At 44.8% G+C, this 20,956-nt stretch overlaps 2 protein-coding genes across 7 annotated transcripts in view; one reads left to right on the forward strand and one right to left on the reverse strand.

Moving 5' to 3' along the window:
• FGGY (FGGY carbohydrate kinase domain containing) overlaps positions 1 to 20,956 on the forward strand; it is a 448,818-nt gene that overhangs the window by 105,194 nt on the left and 322,668 nt on the right. The window contains exon 1 of one of the 2 annotated variants that reach the window (XM_062623150.1): positions 19,677 to 19,739. The exons of the other annotated variant lie outside the window; for it this stretch is intronic. The gene's annotated coding sequence lies outside the window, so the exon portion shown is untranslated. Of the gene's footprint in view, positions 1 to 19,676; positions 19,740 to 20,956 lie in introns of those variants that run through there. 2 annotated transcript variants of the gene reach the window in all.
• MYSM1 (Myb like, SWIRM and MPN domains 1) lies at positions 1,448 to 19,686 on the reverse strand. 5 transcript variants are annotated; one of them, XR_009965691.1, is made up of 21 exons: positions 19,542 to 19,686; positions 17,863 to 17,938; positions 17,601 to 17,671; positions 17,152 to 17,229; positions 16,990 to 17,016; positions 16,377 to 16,455; positions 14,809 to 14,907; positions 13,046 to 13,809; positions 11,726 to 11,856; positions 10,098 to 10,201; positions 9,114 to 9,191; positions 8,379 to 8,467; positions 8,004 to 8,058; positions 7,868 to 7,918; positions 7,149 to 7,223; positions 6,694 to 6,882; positions 6,353 to 6,485; positions 4,182 to 4,287; positions 3,403 to 3,460; positions 2,245 to 2,759; positions 1,448 to 1,873 (listed from the first exon to the last, which is right to left on the reverse strand). XR_009965691.1 is itself a non-coding variant. In XM_062623121.1 (21 exons), exons 1-21 carry the CDS (start codon positions 19,613 to 19,615, stop codon positions 2,595 to 2,597), a joined length of 2,367 nt encoding a protein of 788 aa, XP_062479105.1. In that variant the 5' UTR covers positions 19,616 to 19,686; the 3' UTR covers positions 1,448 to 2,594. The 5 variants fall into 5 exon arrangements, 4 of the variants coding, with proteins under 4 accessions (XP_062479105.1, XP_062479103.1, XP_062479102.1 ...); XM_062623121.1 differs by having other exon boundaries at positions 1,448 to 2,759; positions 13,046 to 13,223; positions 13,359 to 13,809; XM_062623119.1 differs by having other exon boundaries at positions 1,448 to 2,759; positions 3,403 to 3,457.

A 20,956-nucleotide genomic window follows, 5' to 3' on the forward strand; every position in this document is an offset into this window, starting at 1 on the left:
CACACCACCCTTCTAACCAACCCTTAAGATGATCCAGAGTCCGTATGTGTGCATCAACAGCTCAACACTGCACCACATCCTCTTCTGAAGAGACAAACCACTTCAAACATAGGTTTTACTCCAAACTTTTGTTGTGTAACATCACTGTTAAACCAAATTAGCACAACCATATTACTTGAACTCGTTTTAATCATTTAACAGAGAAGCAGCCAGCACATTGTTATCACTCCTTGAGAAGTATCAACATACATCCAGCACTGGCTTAAACCAGACCGTAAGTGGAGAATGAACATGATTACTTCTTATTGCTGTTACACAGGAGGTTCAAAATTCCCTTCCTATAAACCAGACCTAATTACAGCTTGTAGTACATTTACAGTGGGTATTTTTTCTAGAGAATAAACCTATGCAAAGCTGCAAGAGAATACCTTACACTGCAGACCACTCCACAATGAAGAAGGGGAGAAATGCTTGCTCACCAAGAGTGCAGCTTCAACTGGAAACACAGAAAGCCATGCAATGGGTTTCATTTGGAAGTCCTAAAGATGGCATGTCAGGATAGATGCAGTCTGAGTCAACATGCCTTAGGTAGATGGATACACCAAGCTTGTAAGTGCGGTACAGCGGTGGGATCTTGAGCTGCTCAGCAGCAGATCTGAGCATAGGTGAGAGCACAGAACATTCACAAGTGCTTTTAAGTCCACAGCTCTTGGGAGAACCACCCAGTACCAAGGGCCTCAAGTCTTCGGATGAGCAGGCTCTGCACCTTCCACTTAGTAAGAGAGAGACACTTACCCACTTCATGAGGTGTGACCTGAACTGCCTGTACAGGACCTCCCGCCTTGGGATGCAACTCTACAATTGTAAAGCTTTTCAGAAGTCTTTATACAACTGAAAAACTGAAGTTAAAAACAAACATACAAAATCTTAAAATCCCATTTCTGTTATGTAGAACTAGACATATACACATATATATTTTTAAGATAGGAACCGAGTCCATCGCCACCCCTCTAGATACAAACTCAAGGTCTTGCTTTTCAAATATATTTTAGACCTCTCTGATAAATTTTGCCCAAGATAAATCTGCATAAAGAGCACTAACTGTACATAAGTTGTTGTATGACTTAAAAGCTAAGTTTAAAGCACACATTTTATAAAGATTCACAGTGATACAGCTCAGGAAACTCATTTCCAAGTTGCAGTCAAGAAACTTCTCACTCAAGATCAATCATAGAATCACAGCACAGTCTGGGTTGGAAAGGACCTTAAGATCTTCCAGTTCCAACCCCCTACCATGGGCAGGGATGCCTTACACTAGACCCTGTCACCCAAGGCTCTGTCTAGCCTGGCCTTGAACACCACCAGGGATGGGGCATTTAACACTTGTGCCAGTGCTTCACCACCCTCACAGTAAAAAACTTCTTACTTAAATCTAACCTGAACTTCCCCTGTTTAAGTTGAACCCGTTACCCCTTGCCTTATCACTACAGTCCCTAATAAAGAGTCCCTCCCCAGCATCCCTATAGGCCCCCTTCAGATACTGGAAGGCTGCTATGAGGTCTCCACGCAGCCTTCCCTTCTCCAGGCTGAACAGCCCCAACTGTCTTATCCTACCTAACTCATCTGGCTGTGGACTTGTATGAAATTATAACCACAGAACTGATACAAACCAGCGTGTTTTTCTTCTGAGCTGCACATTAGAGAGAAGACTCTGAATATAAAAATTGTTGGGCTTTTCTCTTTAAAAAGACAACTACTTTTCTGCTTGTTGCACTCAGTTTGCTGTCAATCGAGAGCTCTTGTTTCCACAGGAAACAGCAGCCATTAGAAGCGGACAAATCACACTGATGTGGCAGAACAGCAGAACACCTCCCTGCAGAATGGAAGAGCAGAAAGACTGCAGCCTGTAACAAGACAGGAGTTATCATTTCCACTGGAAACAAGTACAACCGCTACTGAGAAGTCAGCTTTTTCTCCCCAATACAAAAGCAAGATGGCAAAGAACATGCCAAGAAGCTACATGACCTTCAATATGTGTGTTGGGGGGGAGGGTGTGTTGAAATAAAAGAAAACAATGATATATTAAGCTAGAACCAAGCAATGCTTCAGACTGGATATCAGGGAAGTTTGTAAGCAGGGAGCTACAAACCCTTCATTTCAGTTAACTTTCTCTGTTGCGGATTCATTCCAACTTACAATGAATAAAGCATTAAGGAGCAAACTCATCCCAAGCGAGATGTGTACCTGTAGATAAAATTCCCAAACTGACTTGAAAGAGGATAAACTCTCCTTGAAGCCTGAAGCCCACTATTCCTGGCAGGATGTCCTTCATCCCAGACATCACACTGTCAATCAGTTCCATCCTGTGGCACTGTGTGCCACAGTATTAGTATGAAGCGTTCCTCCCTAGCCAGGTCACATGCATTAGGAGGCTTTCAAAGTATCTTTGTACCTTAACAGCAGGATGACACTGGATTCTGTAACAGTTACAGCTAAAATGGATGGGAATTCTGAAGGTGTTAACATAGTGGGGAGAAAGGGAAGAAAAGAAAGCTATAAAATCAATATTCCATCAGCTGGTTTGGTTAAAGCCATCACCCAGGCAGTTCATTCGAACTCTGATTCCCGTTTTCTTCGGCATCTCTCTTTTTCTCACTCTTGTATGTGGAAAGGAACAAGTTCTCTATCTGAGTCAAGAACTCTTCAGCAATAAGGCAGTTTGTGACCTTGCTCAAAGTCTTCCTCATGCACTCCAAAAGCTGGGCAAAAGAACAGAACATTTTCTTTTAAATGGTTATTTTTCCTGAGTTTATTTTTAACCCTTCTAGCTGGTAAGTATTCCAAAGGGATTTCTACTTGTTTATTTAGGACTCACACCAGTCACCTCAGAAGCATACAATGGTTTGGGTTGGAAATGACCTTAAGATCATCCAATTCCAACCCCCTGCCATGGCCAGGGACACCTCACAACTAGGCCATGTCACCCAATGCTCTGTCCAACCTGGCCTTGAACATTGCCAGGGATGGAGCATTTACCACCTCTTTGGGCAACCTGTGCCAGGATTAACACTAGTGAAGAGTTCAACTGTACAATATAAACTGCAGAAACAGGAACACATGGGTGATATAAAACCAATTATACAAGAATTAAATTCCATAGCATTCTAACATTTAACTCAACTGGAGACTGAAGTTGTTTATAAGCAAAATCATATTGAGAGGAAAGACAGAATTAGCTGTGGGTAATTATTGTGCACGTGTTTTCTGTTTATGTCTTCTGCTTTCGGCACTATTTCTGTCTTGTTTGTGTGATTTATGTTCCAGCTGCAGATTTGTGGCAATCCAAACAGTTGTATTTAAGAAAAACATTTAAAATCAGGAAAGCTGAAAGAAGAAACTTACTTTCTGCAAACAAGTCAGGTCGGAATCTCTGTGGAAAATTTTATCCATGGGAACACTGCTGTTGAAAGAAAAACAAATCATAGAAATAAAGAATCACTGAACTGTTTGGGACTGGAAGAGACCTTAAAGCTCATCCAGTTTCAAATCCCTGCCATAGGCAGGGACACCTTCCACTAGAGCAGCTTGCTCCAAGCCCCTGTGTCCAACCTGGCCTTGAACACTGCCAGGGATGGGGCAGCCACAGCCTCTCTGGGCACCCTGTGCCAGCACCTCAGCACCCACACAGGGAAGAGCTTCTGCCCAAGAGCTCATCTCAGACTCCCCTCAGGCAGGTTAAAGCCATTCCCCTTGGCCTGTCCCTACAGGCCCTTGTCCAAAGCCCCTCTCCAGGTTTCCTGCAGCCCCTTCAGGCACTGGAGCTGCTCTCAGGTCTCCCCTTCAGGAGCCTTCTCTTCTCCAGGCTGAACCAGCCCAGCTCTCTCAGCCTGGCTCCAGAGCAGAGCTGCTCCAGCCCTCGCAGCACCTTCATGGCCTCCTCTGGACTCGCTCCAACAGCTCCATGTTCTTCTTGGGTTGTTGCCCCAGGGCTGGACACAGGACTGCAGGGGGGAGAATCCCCTCCCTCACCCAGTTGCTCACCCTCCTTTTGATGCAGCCCAGCTCACAGCTAGCAAACAGTAATGCTGTAGTGAGCAGTCACATATTTGCATTGGCACAGTAGTGATAAACATGCAGAAACTCTACCCTGGCTGCTCTTTGTAACAGAAGCAGACACTTACCTATGGCAGAATCTGTATTTTTCAATTATCCACCTGGTTTTTGCAAATATTAATTCCCACTGTGGTTCCTCCAGCATCTGCTGGACTTCAAACTTGTAGGGCAGGCCTGGAACAATAGAACAGGGGTAGCTGGTGTTTCTAGTCCACTCACCATTTGCTTTCCCTTCTGTTTTAGCTTTAGGCAGAAGCCCTTCCTTCCCCATAACCACTCATAAGTTATTACTGACTGTGAAAGCTGACAGTCCTGTTACTTGCCAATGTTGAGGTTAAACTAAAAGCATGACATATTTTGTATTCCAAATTTGGTTTTGGTGGGGGTAGGGAATAAACCTGTTCTCACCCTCAGCAATTCCTCATGCCAGAGGGAGCACCCAGAAGCCTACACCATAACAGAAAATGCCAGAGTGGATGGAGGTTTTTCTAACTTAGGGAGACTACAAAAGCGATGCTAAAATCTATGCAGCTGTTCAGTGAATAAAGGTTTGGGGTTTATGTATGAAGTGGTTGACTCTTATCAGAGGGATTCTGCTCCTCAAGGAAGAAAATCTTCTAGTTTATTGCAGGTAGGGAAAGAGGAATTTAGGAGTATTTTAAGGAACACCAGAAAATGACTTGCAGAACAATTCAGTTACCAAATATCAGCACGAAAGGGACTGTAAATCTGAGTAATTCATTAATAAAAGCCTTTTAAGAACATAAAAATTTAATGAGAACTCCAGCTTTCCAACTAGGAAGTGAAAAGAAAGTAGCAAATACCATTTGCTAGTTGAACACATCTCAAATATGCTAAGTGTTCAGTGCAGAACACATTCTGAGAGTAAGACTTAATCTATAGCAATACTTACTCTCACATGAAACACTAACTGCGGTTCATTGAGCAGTGCTGTGCTATCGCTTTTCCAAAGAAAAAGAGGAGACACCATTTGGGAAAGAGTGGATTTCAGGAGATAAGCATCGATATGAAGCCCCCTCAGATAGAAAACGTAGCGACCAGAACACGTCTGCTTCTGAAGGCAGCAGTTCCTAACTCCACCACACAGGTGGGGTGCATGGGAAGCGGGGTAAAGTCACAGCACCATCAGCACGACAGGAACCTGGGCACAGATGGGGCCACTTCTTCACTCCCCCTTGCCCTGCGAGGTGAGTCTGCAAGCAGATGTGTTCCCCTGCTTCCTGACACAGGGGAAAACGGAAGCTGCTGGCTCACACAGCCTCTGCTAGTGCCTTGCCAAGAAAACTGGAACCTTGGAGTTTGGATGCAAAAATCAGGATTAAACAGGCGGAGGGGAAATGGAGAGGGGAGATGCAGCTACTATAACCCTGTACTGTTATCAAGGGAATTTCTCTCAAATTTACTGTACTGATAGGACAAGGGGTAATGGGTTAAAACTTAAGGAGGGGAAGTTTAGATTGGATATAAGGAAGAAGTTCTTTACTGTGAGGGTGGTGAGGCACTGGAATGGGTTGCCCAGCGAAGTTGTGAATGCTCCATCCCTGGCAGTGTTCAAGGCCAGGTTGGACAGAGTCTTGGGTGACCTGGTTTAGTGTGAGGTGTCCCTGCCCATGGCAGGGGGGTTGGAACTGGATGATCTTAAGGTCCTTTCCAACCCTAACTATTCTATGATTCTAAATTAGTGTCAGGGAGTGAGCAGATCCAATCATCCCTTGAAATCCCATGAATTTTATCTGGTGGGTTCTGAACTTGGGTTTCCCTGGACACCAGGAACTTTGATCCTCTGACCTTCTGCATGCTAAGTTACCCAAACAAGCATTTTCGGCTGCTATAGCAGCCAATTCTTAACTATCTCACTTCTGCCCCCTCAAACAGAGGGTCTGCTCAGGATTTTGTTACACAGCAGAATAAGTGATCCACGTGAAGCAGCTCCTCAGCTTTACGTCTGGACACTGTATGTAAGTAACAGTGACTCTTGTCCCAACCCTTTAATTCCTGGATTATGGGAAACACCAAGACATTCTTCCCTCCATCTGTACCTGTATATTCTTGTCATGACAGCAGGGACTACCTGCAGGATTACTCCTTAAGTGAAATTCCTAGGTTTATACAGCACATGTTACCAATACATAAATCTCTACTTCCAAGCTCAAGAACCAGCAACGTTCTCCCCATCAGTATCCAAAAGGAAAAGACAAAATAAAACACTGGTACTTACGATAGGAACCGTCAGAACTGAGCTCATCACTGATCACTAGACAAGTCATCTGAGAGTATGGGAGAGGATTATTTCGGTTGTAAGGACTTATAATCATCCCAATGAACATGGCACCACCCCTGGAGAAGTAACTCTAAAAAAAACCAAAAACACACACAAGAAATACAACTTTTTTCAGAACAGATTCTGAAATTAACAGACTTTTATCTCAATTTAGGAATGATTTTAAGATGCATTTGAGTGATAATGTGCATTAACATTGTAAATACCAGGGAAGCTTCAGGGTTGTTGGGGTTTGGTTTTGCCGTTTCTTCTTTTGTCATGTACAGAGCAGCATTTACCTGGTATTTGGCTTGAGTGTCAATGTCTCGGATGGAGGGGTTGGGGTCAAAGGCGGGGTGGGAATGGTACCACCCAATGACACTGTATCCTCTGGCAGCCAGTGTTTCCGAGGCTTGTGTTTGAGACACTGGGTCCATCTCGCACTGCAGCCCTGTACTGAGACTACTGCAGGGCTCCGCTGCACAAACCTGTTAAGAAAGCCTCCAGATGGATAAATGCAAGAAATCTCCCTCAGTTCAATACAACTGAAAGCATTAAGTCATACACCTTGTGTTCCTCATGTCAGATCAAAAGCATCTCAGATCTTCTGCATAACTTTAACACCTCAAGACTAATCAACTTTAATATATCTAAGTACTTACCCTTCAGAAATAACCTTTCTATCTATTCAAATTAATATAGATGATCATAACGGGTCTAATACTGTAGAGAGAATGTAAAGACAAACACTTACTTCCACAATTTTATCCGCTTCCGAGTATCTTCCACCCAGCAGCCCTATTACTTCTGCCATAGACACGTGAGAGTGCTAAAACGATATTAAACAAGTATTAAAGCCCAAGTTGTACAGTGTCTCCCAGTTTTGAGCTACACATGACAGAACACATCAGCTGCAAGGCAGTAACTTCTCAATGATGTTTAGGAGGAAACCTTAGGATAACTACGGATTCTCAAACATGTAGTGTTTCAGTTTAAAGCAAACTGAAGAGAATGTTTGCTTTCTTATATACACAGGCATTCACTTATATACACACTTGTAGAGCACCTCCAGATGTGATGCAGTGCTAGCTGCAAAAACTGAAGCTCAATAACTGCACAAGTCTTGTTGCTCTTTAACAACACCCCACACATTGATTTAGAACCACAAGACTGGCAGAAAATGAGCCCCTAAGATCTCAAAATGGCAGTCTACGTTAGACAGAAGCTTTAAGCAAACTATATTTAAAATATGACAGAGTAATAAGCAGTACAGTTCATAGTTTTCCTAGAAGGTAAATGGTTGTACACTGAGCACAACAGTAACAAAAACAACCTTTAGAGGCTTTATTTAATCCCAGATTCTCGCTTCTGGGTCTGGATGCAAACAAGCGCTGCATTTCTCAGTCTTATGTTGCCCATTAAGAAGTAACACAAGACAGCACAGCTTTCTGAAAGATACAACTTGATCCTCACCAAATCCATTATTAGAAGTGCTTCAGAAGATACTTTCACCTGAAAGGGTTCCTGCAATGATAAACACAACAGTGAGCATGAGAAACGTGACCCAAGGCAATGAAGCATTCTTGATCATTCACTCTTGGGTACGTACCTGCTTCTCTGCAGTGAACAGGCAGCACGGAATCAGCTGAAAGGGATCAAAGGAACTATAAAATGAAAGAAAATCTCTCTAAAGATGTAGGACAGTCAGGAAACTTCCCAAGTTTCCCACTGTCTCCTTGGTAGAGGAGGAACAAGCACTGTTTCTTTACTGAATTTTCTCATCCCACAGCAGGATGACTGCCACCAAGTACAGAAACTTCACTACCCACACTCACAAATGTCTGTATGAAACAGTTGAAACACACACGTGTTATTTCAGACCACAATAGGTATTAATGATTTGTGGCATTCCAGCCTGACACCATGCAAGGCACTAGTCTCATATCTACCAGCTCTACATTTGACCATCAGGTACATCATATACCTTTTTGTTTGTCTTGAACCTTTAGAAGATTTTGCAGGTTTCAGTTTCTCCTCCTCCCTTCTTCTTGCTAATTCCTCAGCAGAGAGATGCTAAAAAGGGATGAAAAAGAGTCTTAAAGTCTTCAGTGTTCTTTCAGCAGTGATTCATCTCGATCTCCCCTCTGTCAGCCTAAAGCCATGTGCCCCTTGGACAAGGACCTGCCCTTGTCCCAAGCCTCTCTCCAGCTTTCTTGTTGGCCCCTTTAGGCACTGGGAGCTCCTCTAAGGTCTCCCTGGAGCCTTCTCCAGGCTGAACAACCCCAGCCAGGAGCAGAATTAATATCAGGAACCCCTATCACCTGCATTATAAACACAAAGAAGCCACATAAGACTGAAAAAGCAACATTTACATCTTATTCTCCTATCTACTACTGTCAGCTTTCCATTACTGCAGGTAATGGAAAACAAAGGGTCATGAGATCTCCTCCAAGACAAGGCGAAGAGCTTTATAGGCCTAAAACAGCACAGGGTGACACATGCTCACAACAAACACCTTTGTAAACACCCAGCTCCAGTTGTGTTTATCAGCAACATAAAGATGCGACAGCCACTACGTTATTCTCAAGTCATTGCTTCCGCCACCAGAGGTTACATACCCATGACACAACTGTTTCCCTACACATTTGATGCAGCAGCACCTGACAGCCATGAGCAAGAATTAGTTCTTCAAGGACAGTGTAGACCCCAGCAGGGTTACCTCAAATGTCTGTCCTTCCAAATCCTTTGCATCACACCAGTTTCCCCAAGGGTCCCGCACTCGCCGTCGTCTTGTACGCTGCAGCAAAGCGAAGCACCACAAGTCAAGGATCCTACTCCTGAGAACACTGCATTACAGTAATCAGCCCTAAGAACACTGTCCGAAAGGTGTCCAACAGGGTGCTGTATTTGCAGGGAAGAAAGAACACCCTGGACAGAGCTGTGTAGATTTAAGTACTCCACAATCTGTCATCAAACATCATCAGTCAAGCTGTCATTTCTTAAGGCTGTAAAGTGTAACGCCTGGTTGACGTTCCATGGATCATCCACATCTGACAGCAGCAGTGTGTTATATCCAGCTCTGAATTACAGCTCAGACAATCCAAGCACCCAGTACATTTACATCTAGCGGATGCTGCAGTTCTTTATATTTCAACTTATTATTTTCTTCCCAGTGAGACTGACTTTGTTTTTCTCTCATCAACTGGTTTATTTTGCTGTGAAGCACTTAAAAATGTCACATTATTTAAACCTGGCAAGCCTTGGTAATTCATGGAGTTATAAATGAGTTACCACAGTGCTTCACTGCGTGCGTAAGGCTCTCAGCAAGCCGTATCATATACCTGTTACACTTAACAGTTCAAGTGCAAGCACCCCCATCACACACTACTGACACACGCCACTATTTTCTGGCTAATTCAGGCTAGTAAGTTATGGAGAGGTGGGGAGGAAGAGCAAAGACCGAAACACAGCTGTAGTTAAGTACCTGAACAGCAATCAGATGGGTAACATGGCCAAAGTTAGGGCAGAAACCTGTCTGATAGCAGACCCTGCACTTAGCCTGACACTCAAATGACAGAGCATCCTAATGCCACTGCGAACTGAGTGAGAGAAGAAACCTCCCGAGATGCCCCAGCTTGAAGACAAAAATCAACCAAGACCTTCCCCATGCTGCATGTTTCTGGCTGCCCCCACCACAGCATACCATGGACTGCAAGCGCTGGGCAAGCTGATAAGCTTCCACAGTGTCTTTGCCTTCCTTGGCCCGGGTCCTGTCCGCTGGCTGGGGGCGGTTGTAGACAGCCTGCTCTGCAGGAGACAGGGGAGACACTGCTCTTCAGTGAGGAATGAAGCCACTTACTCCCGGTGCAGAGCCAAGAATGACACAGAGAAGTGGTAACAAACACCATAAAGAAGGAAGCAACAACAACAAAACAACCCACAGTGAAAAGACATCTTGATGGTGGTGTTACTGACACTCTCACTACCACAGTGCTTTTAAGATGGGGAAACCTCCTTCTTTATTGTTAATAACCTTTACTTCAGCCAAAATGTATTTGGAGGACATTCCTCCTCCCCTAGGCGACTGTCATTCAGCTTTAGAGTCTCTGGATTGATTTTGGTCCAAACCAACATTAAGTTATAGGTGTATCGATACTTCGTGTATATATACTTTAAACACGTCACCTAATTTTAACACTTGAATCTTGTAAAAATTAGCCCTGAGGATGAAGATACTGCTTTTTATTTAGGAAAAAAGTTGTAATTCAGTATAGGAAAAGAAACAGCAACGTCTTAGCTCCGTCTGATGCAGAGGGAGGGCAGAATTCCAGCTGGTATCAGGAAAATGCATCAATCCCATGCTGACACACAGAAAAGCACAAAGCCACCTCACAGCTGGTGTGTGGTGAACATGAGGGAGGGGGGGGAAAAAGGCAGAAGAAAGTAATAGATATGGATAAAACCAAAACCCCATAATCCTGTAACAGGTTACAGACTCCTCCAGATTTCAAAGGTCACCAGTGACAATCTGCTCAGAAGGTCCTCCCTAGCAAGGATTAATGTGTATCCTCTGTGCACGCAGCACACCCTGACATGAAGTCATCTTTCAACACTAGCACCAAAACAGACCCCAACCACAGGGGCTGGAACACGGGACACAGTCCAAACAGAGGTTCTCTTCTACAGAACTGAATTGTTCCGACAGTTACTATTTAAGACATTAGGAGTACAGAGAAGTTGGATTATCCACATGGATGCTTGATTCCGATGAAGTGCAGCCATACATACTTCAACCAAGTGAACTTAGGAGTTTTCTTTTAAAGACATAGAGAATCACAGAATCAACTCAGTTGGAAAAGACCTTTGAAATCATCAAGTCCAATATATATATTGACTTTATACCAGCACTGTACGTATTGTGTGTATATATATGTATATATATATATATATTGCTTTATACCAGCACTGCCAAGACCACCACTAACCCATGCCACTAAGGGGCTTATCTACACTGTGAACACTTGCAGGGACAGTGATTCCATCACTGCCCTGGGCAGCCTGTTCCAATGCCTGAGCACCCTTTTGGTGTAGAAATTGCTCCTATTCTTCAGTCGAAATCTCCCCTGGCACAGCTTGAGGCAGTTTCCTCTTGCCCTATCACTTGTTACTTGGGAGAAGAGACCAGCCCCCCCCTCGCTCCATCCTCCTTTTCATCTACTTAAACTTTCCTGTTCAACCTTCACAAGGAATCATTCATTTTAATAAAAGAAGCTGACAGACACATGTTGAGCATGCACTGAAGAGAACTGATCCCAATAACAATCTCTTTACCACAGCCAAAGTTAATTGCTCCGATTAATTCCAGGTACGTGTGGATGCGCCCAATGCAGTTCACGTCGCCACAGTTCTTCAGGCCCGGCCGCACTGATGTCTTGTTCAGGTACTTGGGTTTACACCTCTCCCTAAAATAAAGCACAGCACGTTGTCAGTAAGTAAAACAAATCCTGAGGAGAGGGAGGAAGGAATTGTGTGACCTGATGTGAGGTTAAAACAAGGCACTGGCGGTTTTTCCCTCTGTGATGCACACACTATTTACTACTGCTCAGGGCAATGACAGCAAAAATACAAACTCCTCAAACCACACTACTTACTTTAGGTTATTCATACACATTCATTCTTAGGCAGAGTGAGACTCCTGCTCCCTGTGCTAAGACAAACTCCTCAACCTAAGCCATGCCAGGAAGCAATGAATTCCTCAGAAGAGCTACAATACTGTTTAACTGATACAAGAACATCTGCATTAGATTAGTCCAAAGAGCTCATACAATCACTGGCCTCCTTAGTGGAATGAATGAAGCTGCTCTTATTCTCTTTGCACTTATCACTCACTTTTAAACTGACACTGAATTGTGTCAGTGCAACACTTCTCTGCGATGGAATTTCAGGGCATAAGCTATCAATACACAAGACAACCGGATGGGAACAGTTAAACTCAGGAATTCTTCCTATTGAAATGCAAGTTACCCAGCACAGCAGGCACCAAACCACAGATGCTAACAGAACAAACTGTACACTGAGCCTGCTGCCACCAGGCACTTCACTTCTGAAACTGATTCTCTGGAGACGGAATAGAAAACACTCAAGTGACAAGCGCTGCCCCCAGTTGATTTTCAATCTGGGGTAATTTCTGGTCAACATCATTTGCTCTAGCACAGATAATTTCTTTTAGGTGCCCTTCTGTAAAGGCAATACTGCAATGCTACAGACCTCACTATGGAATTAATTTAATCATTTTGAGGAACCATTTATTACAATAACATAGGCACTCTTACATATAGGATGGCAAAAACGGGAAGAAAATTACGCAACCAAATGGATGCATCTTGTTCTGATACAAAACACTCATATTCCTCATGCTTTAAAGTATTTTCATTGCTTAGCTTTCAGAATGCCAGAAAAAAAAAAAAGAAGATGCAGAGGAAGCGTTAATAATCAGTGCTGTTCACTGGCAATCTTCATAACGCTGCCATAAAATCAGTTTTACCCTTTTCAGGAGTAAGCTATTGGTACTAAATAGAGTTTAACTAAAGCAGAGCAGGACACGGGTTATCTTAATCACTTATTTCAGTAAATGAAATTAATGCACCTTACCATTGATCCAAAATGTAATTCCTAATTTTCAGGTACCGCTCTGGTGTTTTGGCCTGGCGCCCCTCAAAGAACTCAGGAATAGCCTGCTTTTCTTCATCCAGAATGATGCTCCTGTCAACCTCCACTTCTTGTTCAGGTGGCTTAAGCTCCTCTGCTTCTTCTTGATGATCTTCATCCCCTTGGCAGGGAGAAGGAAAGAGCAATCCATTATCAGCCAGGTCTCTCTGTCTCTCATGGAGCTCCCGATCAGCTTCTTGTTTAATACCACAAGATGTTGCTAGTCTGCCTTGGTCGCTTTTGTCCAGAAACTTACTGTACTGCTGGTAATGTAAGTTCATAGGTTTATCACCATTCAGGTGCTGAGAACAGGTTGCCACGACACTCGGGAATACCAATGCATCCACTGTATCTTGCTTGGTATGGTGAGGATCTTCTTTACGTAAAGAACCTGTAGAACTATGTCCAACAGTTGAAGAGCCATGTTCCACTCCCTTTGTTTCTTCAACAGCACTTTTGGAAATAACAGCTAATTCAGGGTTTCTGGTTTCCTGCTGGGAACTAGGGGAAAGCAGCTCATCCATGTCATCAGTTATGTCCACTTCTTCATCATCTGACAGCTGCTCAATTTTCACTGCATTCAGATTGGGGTCTGCACGGCCTCTCAAGCTTCCAGCTGACCATGCTTCTGCCTTTATCCCGTCTTCAATGGGAAGGCTGCTCCCACATTGACTTTGTGCTTCTTTTTCAGAATCACCATTTTTTGCCTTTGGGAAATAGAAAATAGTTTTAGGAAGAAAAATTAAAAAAATCCCCCTGCCTCCCAAATAGTCAGAACTATTTCACTCAAACAGCAGATATTTAGAAGTGTTTCTTCCTCAATTATCCTTTTAATAAGCTTTCATGGAATCCCAGAACAATTTGGGTTGGAAGGGACCTTAAAGCTCACCCAGTTCCAAGCCCCTGCCATGGGCAGGGACACCTTCCACTTGACCAGGGTGCTCCAAGCCCACCACAGGGAAGAATTTCTTCTTAACATCTAACCTTAATCCCCCTCTGTCAGTTCAAAGCCATTTCTCCTTGGCCTGTTCCTACCTGCCCTTGTCAATTCCCTCTCCAGGTTTCTTGTTAGCCCCTTAGGCACCTGAAGCTGCTCTAAGGTCTCCCCTTAAGAAGCCTTCTCTTCTCCAGGCTGAACCAGACCAGCTGTCTCAGCCTGAAGCCACAGCAGAGCTGCTCCAGCTGTTGGAGCATCTCAGTGGCCTCCTCTGGACTCACTCAAACAAGTCCATGTCCTTCTCATTTTAATCCATTGCAACTGACTCTTACACAGCATTACAGATATATGTTAATTTACACTTTAGCTAAAAGTGTATTTCCATTTAAAAACAACTAGACAGTAGTAATTAAATGCCCCAGAAGTCTCAAATGAGGCTAAACCTTTAACTAAAAACACAACTAAAACAGCTGTACAGTGGGAAAACAAGTATATTCAGACTAACAACCAACAGTGTCAGACTACAATTATACTACAGTTACTGTTTAGTTATAACAGGAATAAAAATACCTAAGTCATTCTAGGAGTTTGGAATCCGTTTTATCTTTAAATCTGCAAATAAGCACATTCCACTTTTCTGAATATGGGAATAAACAGAGTACGTGCTTTAACAGCAGTACCCTGAAAAGACAGGTTAAAATCAAGCTATATGTGCAACAGCAGACTTATCAAACATCCTTTCTGCTAACTACAGAGACACTCTATTTACCTTGTTCTTAAAATACTGCCGAGCATAGCTCTTCACCTGCAGCACAGTACGACTGCCAATCAGCTTGGCAATTTTCGTCCACCGGCGGCCAAATTTCACCTGGTACAACACAACACATTTACGTTACCCAAACTCTAACATTCCAAACATTGCACTTTACATGCCAAGAGTTTAATATAGAATCATAGAATAGTTAGGGTTGGAAAGGACCTTAAGATCATCAAGTTCCAACCCCCCTGCCATGGGCAGGGACATCTCACACTAAACCAGGTCACCCAAGGCCTCATCCAACCTGGCCTTGAACACTGCCAGGGATGGAGCATTCACAGCTTCCCTGGGCAACCCATTCCAGTGCCTCACCACCTTTACAATCTCAGTATCTCAATTACTCACTACAAATGCACAAATTATTCACTGAAAATGCACAAATAGCACAGCAAATCCTTAGTAAAGAACCTCGTTATTAGTGTTCTACCAAGAAAATTGCATCCAACAGGAATAATTATTGCTGTTCTTCTTAACTAGAGGATCTTCTTCACTCAATTCAGGCACACTGTAAATTGTGCTGCCTTCTAACCCAAGGAATCACACTGAAATGATGTTGTGGTTTAAGTCCAGCCGGTAACTCAGAACCACGCAGCCGCTCACTCACTCCCCGCCCCGGCTTTTCCCTCCCCCCCTGTTACCAAAGGGATGGAGAGGTAAGTCAAAAGAATGTAACTCCCATGAGCTGAGATACGAACAGTCCAGTAACTAAGGTATAAAACAAATCACTGCTGCTGCCACCAATAATAACAATAAGGGAAATAACAAGGGAAGAGAATACAACCGCTTACCACCCGCTGACCGATGCCCAGCCTGACCTGAGCAGTGATCTCACCCTTCTGGGTAACTCCCCCCCAGCTTCTATCCTAGGCATGGTGTGCTGTGGTATGGAATACCCCTTTGGTTAGTTTGGGTCAGGTGTCCTGTCTCTGCTTCCTCCCAGCTTCCCCTCCTCCCTGGCAGAGCATGAGGCTCAGAAAGTCCTTGGTCAAGGTAAACATGACTGAGCAGCAACTAAAAACATCGGTGTTATATCGCTGAAAGTCAAAACCACAGCACTGCACCAGCTACTAAGGAGAAAAATGACTGCTACTGCTGAACCCAGAACAAATGAATTTATACTTGGCAAAGCAAACCCCATTACAGTCAGCACTGTACAACCATAAAACCTCCAACGACCTTCCAACAATAGCTAAAGGGTTTCACTTTATTCCCCGATTTGCCTCAAGAACACACTATACTTCCTGTAATTAACTACAGCATTACAGCTGTACAGTTCATAAAGCCGTATATTTGATATATTCTGTGATCTCTAAGTGCAATCAGCCTCACATGAACAAAACCAGATTTACAGTGATGAATCCCCCAAAATTATTTATTATTACGCTTTTGGTAGATGGCAGGTGTTGTTAAACAATCAGAAGTACAAAGGCTGAAGCAGATGAATATAACATGCTTATACTATTATTTTGTTAAAGATGAGCTAATTAATTCTGTTCCATATATTACATAAACAAACCTACCAGTCCTTGTTCAAATAGTTCTTTCTCGTCTGGCGTCCACTTTAATGAGTAGTTAGCTGGTTTGGTAGGTGATCGGACCCTAGGAAAATACGAAGTAGAAGTGAAAAACATAAATATTAATATTACTATTGATACCAATGTTAATAGTAACAATACATTCTCAAATCCCAGTAACTGAAGGCAACTTCTGACAGGAGAACTACTCCCAATCTTTGATAAAACTCAAGGAATTTGTTTAAACGTGAATATGACTGATAAAATCTTGATAATTACATCAGCTTCTCCATCACAAAGGAAGATTTAAGTATTCCATCGCCATCACAAAGATTTAAGGCAACACAACATTCATCAGTGACCAGCAGCACAGAAATACATGCAAGCAGCAAACAGAAAAGTTCAAGCAAGAAAGCCAACCAGAATTAACAAGGTTTTTCTTCCCCTAAGGACCACTGTGTAACAAAAACCAAGCTGGTTTACCACAGGCCTATTATTATACACAACAGTATTTCTTTGTGTTGCAAGAGCTCCAAAACCTTTTTTGAAGTAGTGTCTGGTAATTCAAAAACCAGACCCCACACTTAAAAATGCAACTAAATCATGAAGATGTACGTACATGACTTTTCCAGTTTTCTTATGTGGGCTGCAAATATAAAACAAAGTGAAAATACAGATTAATAATTGTGATGCAGTTGCGTATCTCAGAAAATAAGCTGATTTTAGAAGGACTTTTCATGGCTTGTCATCCAACTGAGAATTTTCCCCTGAGAATGCTCACCTTTTCACAGATCGTTTCTCCACTTCCTTTTGATTGAGCCATAATTTTTCAGAAAGGGATTTATTAGATAAATAATATCTGAAATAGTTATTAAGTTTGCAAAGCACCCAAGATGTGTACACGTGAGGATTCTAATAACCACAGAAATTATACTGGTTCATAATTATTCAGCTCTAGAAGCAAATACTGCACTGCTACAATAGCAATTTCCCACACTAATATAATGAATAAGCAAGTGACATTCGGCTTCTGAACCTCCATGCTCACTTTACTTGCAGCCAAGTGGGTATCCCGCTTCCACAACAGCATTTCTGCAATCTACCTACAGGATGACAGTGCTTCAGTCACCATAACAAGAAAAAGATTGCTTTGGAAATCCAGTTCCTTTGGAAACAGGAAGTTTTTTATTGTTCCACAGGAAACCATGCAGCAAATCAGCAAAAGGATACTCCTCTTCCAGCAGCATTTTCTCAATGACAGCCCTGTTTTCTTCACTAATGCTGCTGTCCAGCGTCCATGGCTGCAAACAATACAAGCATGATTTAATATCCAAGTTCTGTCATGCTGTGACTTCAGGATCAAGAAGCAATATATAAATGTTTCAAAAAGTCAGCAAACAGCACTGCTTAAAAACAAGCACAGACATGAGAATGGAGAAAACAGAAGTTCTGATAACCTTGCTAAAGTAGCATCTATATAAGAAAAACTTACAAGACTGTTGTCAGTTCTCCAGGATGAATCAAGGTAGTGATCCTGCAGCAAGTTTGAAGCCGTGTTTCCATGATCTCTGGAAAAGATCCCAGTGTTCAGAACAACACAAGCAGATTCAAACAAAATGAATGCTGTCAGAGTTAAAGCAACAGTGCAGCAAATGACAGACTTCAACAGAAGACAGAATTAGCTACTAAAGCTAAATTCACATACTGCAGGCTATTATATAATGTTACTTTCTCGTAACATTACATTAGATGCAACATAAACGCCCCTCGGTAAGTCCTATTTTTCAGTAATCTCAGCAGCAGCTCCTCAGCCTTTTCACTGCAGACTGTACAGGATACAAGTGAAACTCCAAAGAGTAAAAATTCTCATCCAGGATGAGTGACAGCAGGAAGGCCCATGTAAAATTTACACCAACAAAAGAAGTCAGAATGCCACAGACAAATGAACTGTATTTTTAATATCACAGGAGTTATCGAGTTCTATTATCTCTACTTAACATCCCTACATCTTTCCCCCAATAAGCTAAAACCCCTCTTGTAAACACAAATCTGTTTTCGTGCCAAAGAAAGCTCATATTTATACAAGGTTTAATAGAATCCTATCACGTTGGGTTGTTGCTGCTCTTAGAGAATTCATCCTGATTATACTTGACCTTTTCTGTGAAAGAGTATTAAAAGGGGCTGACAAGACATCTGGAAAGGGACTTTTTACAAGGGCATGTAGACAAGGACAAAGGGGAATAGCTTTAAACTGACAGAGGGTGGGCTGAGATGAGCTTTTAGGCAGAAACTCCTCCCTGTGAGGGTGCTGAGGCGCTGGCACAGGGTGTCCAGAGAAGCTGTGGCTGCCCCATCCCTGGCAGCGTTCAAGGCCAGGTTGGACATAGGGTCTTGGAGCAAGCTGCTCTAGTGGAAGGTGTCCCTGCCCATGGCAGGGGTTGGAACTGGAGGAGCTTTAAGGTCCCTTCCAGCCCAAACCAGTCTGGGATTCTGTGAAATGGGTCAGATCCATAGCCTCTCTCCTCAGTATTGTCTCCAGCAGTGGCAGGTACTCCTCTAGGCCTCTGGTACAACCCTCTTATACTCTGCCAGCAACTGCAATGCCGGGTTTGCAGTGTTGCAGCTGCTGCCCTTTCTCTTCAGCGTTTGTTTACAGACCCCTCAAATGTGAATTTGTTGAATCAGTTTTCTGAACCCATCTGCAAGCTCGCCAATAGTTACACAACAGAGTCCCTTCTCTCCGTGTTTTAACCGAGTCTCTCCCAGCAGCCTCACCCAGCTCCCTGGTTCCGGGTACCGCTGGGTCCCATGGCAGCAGCTCCGCGCTCACCCCACGTTAACGCCTCCACAGCCCCCATTCTCGATGCCCTGCCCGATAATGCCCCACACTGCCGCTTCCCCCCGCCCCCAAGGGCCCTCAATGAGACTCCAAGGTCTCTCCCCAGCGGCGCCCGGCAGCGGGGAGCACCAGAAGCGGCCGAGGCCCCGAGCGAGCGCGGCCCAGCCCGGGCAGCCCCTCAGCCAGCGGCAGCCTTCCCCTCGCCGTCCCCTCACACAAACCCCGGCCGCCGCGGCCACGCAAGCCCTGCGCGCCGTGGGCAGAAGGAGCACGGGACACGCTGACGGCAGCGGCAGAGCCACCAGCCCTCAGCGCGGCTCTCTCTCACTCACCCCGGCCCCGCGGACCCGGGCACGGCCGCCGGGTCCCCTTCGATATCCACCTCCAGCTCCTCAGCCGCCGCCATCACCGGCCCCGGCAGCGATCTCGCGAGATTTGGCGGGAGCACGGCTTCCGCGCGTGCGCGGGTTACCTCAGTGAGGCCGCGTCCTGAGGGGCCGCCGGGGCGGAGGCGGGGCCGTGGCGCTGCGGTAGGCGGGGCGCGCGGGGGCGGCTGAGGCGGGACGGGCCCGAGCCCGAGGGGCTGCGGCCGGCGGGAGAAGGGGTGAATGTGAGGTGGGGATGGGAGAGCGGGGGTCTGGCCTGTGCCAGCCGTGATTGCTCCCCTGCACTGGGCGCTGTGGTGAGGCCGCTCATTGAATCCTGTGTTCGGCTCTAGGCCCCTCACTGCAAGAGAGACATTGAGGTGTTGGAGCGGGTACAGAAATGGGCAGCGACGCTGGTGAAGGGTCTGGAGCACAAGTGTGATGGAGAGCGGCTGAGGAGCCTGGAGGGGGTTTAGTCCGGAGAAAAGAAGGCTCGGGGGGGACCTTATCACTCCCTACACCTACCTGACAGGAGGTTCTGGTGAGGTGGGGATCGGTCTCCCAACGAACAAGGGAGAGGACAAGAGGAAACGGCCTCAAGCTGCACCAGGGCAGGTTTAGACTGGAATTTAGGAACAATTCCTTCACCAAGAGAGTGCTCAGGCACTGGAACAGGCTGCGCAGGGCAGCGTTGGAGTCACCGTCCCTTGAAGTGCTCACAAACCGTGTAACCGAGGCCCTCGGTGACACGGGTTAGTGGTGGCCTTGGCAGTGCCTGGTTGACGGACGAACTTGATGATCTTAAAGGTCTTTTCCAAGCCAGTTGATTTCTATGATACCATGAAGCGCAGTGTGGGAGGCGGCTGGAGCCTGCCCAGGCCGCATGCCCCGGTGTCACCCACCCCCGTCTGCCCCTCTCGCTGTGGGGTGGGAGCTGCAAGTGGATGAAAGCCCTCTGGCGATTTGCCTTCCTTCGGCTGTAGTCGAAAGCGCGCTGGGGGAGTGGTGGTTTGTGAGTGGCCCGGGGAGAACCGGGCCGTGGAAGTGTGGAGTGATGGCTGAAGAGGGACGCTGCTGACTGGTGCCGCTGGGTACCTCCTGCTGCAGGTGCTGTGGTTGCTGGGCTCTGCCTGTGTGCTTCCAAGCGTGCGGTGATGTCTTTTAAGCAGCGGTGTTGTGTGGGTCAAGTTAAAGTGTTGTAATATGGCTCTAAAAATTACAGTTTTACTCTCGTACATTCTTAAATCAGTGTTTGTGTCGCAAGAAGTATTTGTCTCTTTGTGGCAATTTGGCTTCCGGTCATACACTGGTGAGAAGTGTGAAGAATCGAGAGGCTTGATTATCATTATATAGAGAATTACCACAGAGAACCTTCTGCTGCC

This window comes from Pezoporus occidentalis, unplaced genomic scaffold (assembly GCF_034315485.1).
Source record: "Pezoporus occidentalis ecotype Australia unplaced genomic scaffold, CSIRO_AGI_Poc_V1 ctg25, whole genome shotgun sequence".
In the NCBI taxonomy this organism is placed as follows: Eukaryota; Metazoa; Chordata; class Aves; order Psittaciformes; family Psittacidae; genus Pezoporus; species Pezoporus occidentalis.

Coding starts and splice junctions, on each gene's coding strand:
- MYSM1 (XM_062623118.1), bottom strand. CDS start 19,615: ATGGCGGCGGCTGAGGAGCTGGAGGTGGATATCGAAGGGGACCCGGCG. Junction 7,919..8,003: donor TGTTCACTGCAGAGAAGCAG/GTACGTACCCAA, acceptor TTATCATTGCAG/GAACCCTTTCAGGTGAAAGT. Junction 6,883..7,148: donor AAGCGGATAAAATTGTGGAA/GTAAGTGTTTGT, acceptor CTTTCTTAACAG/GTTTGTGCAGCGGAGCCCTG.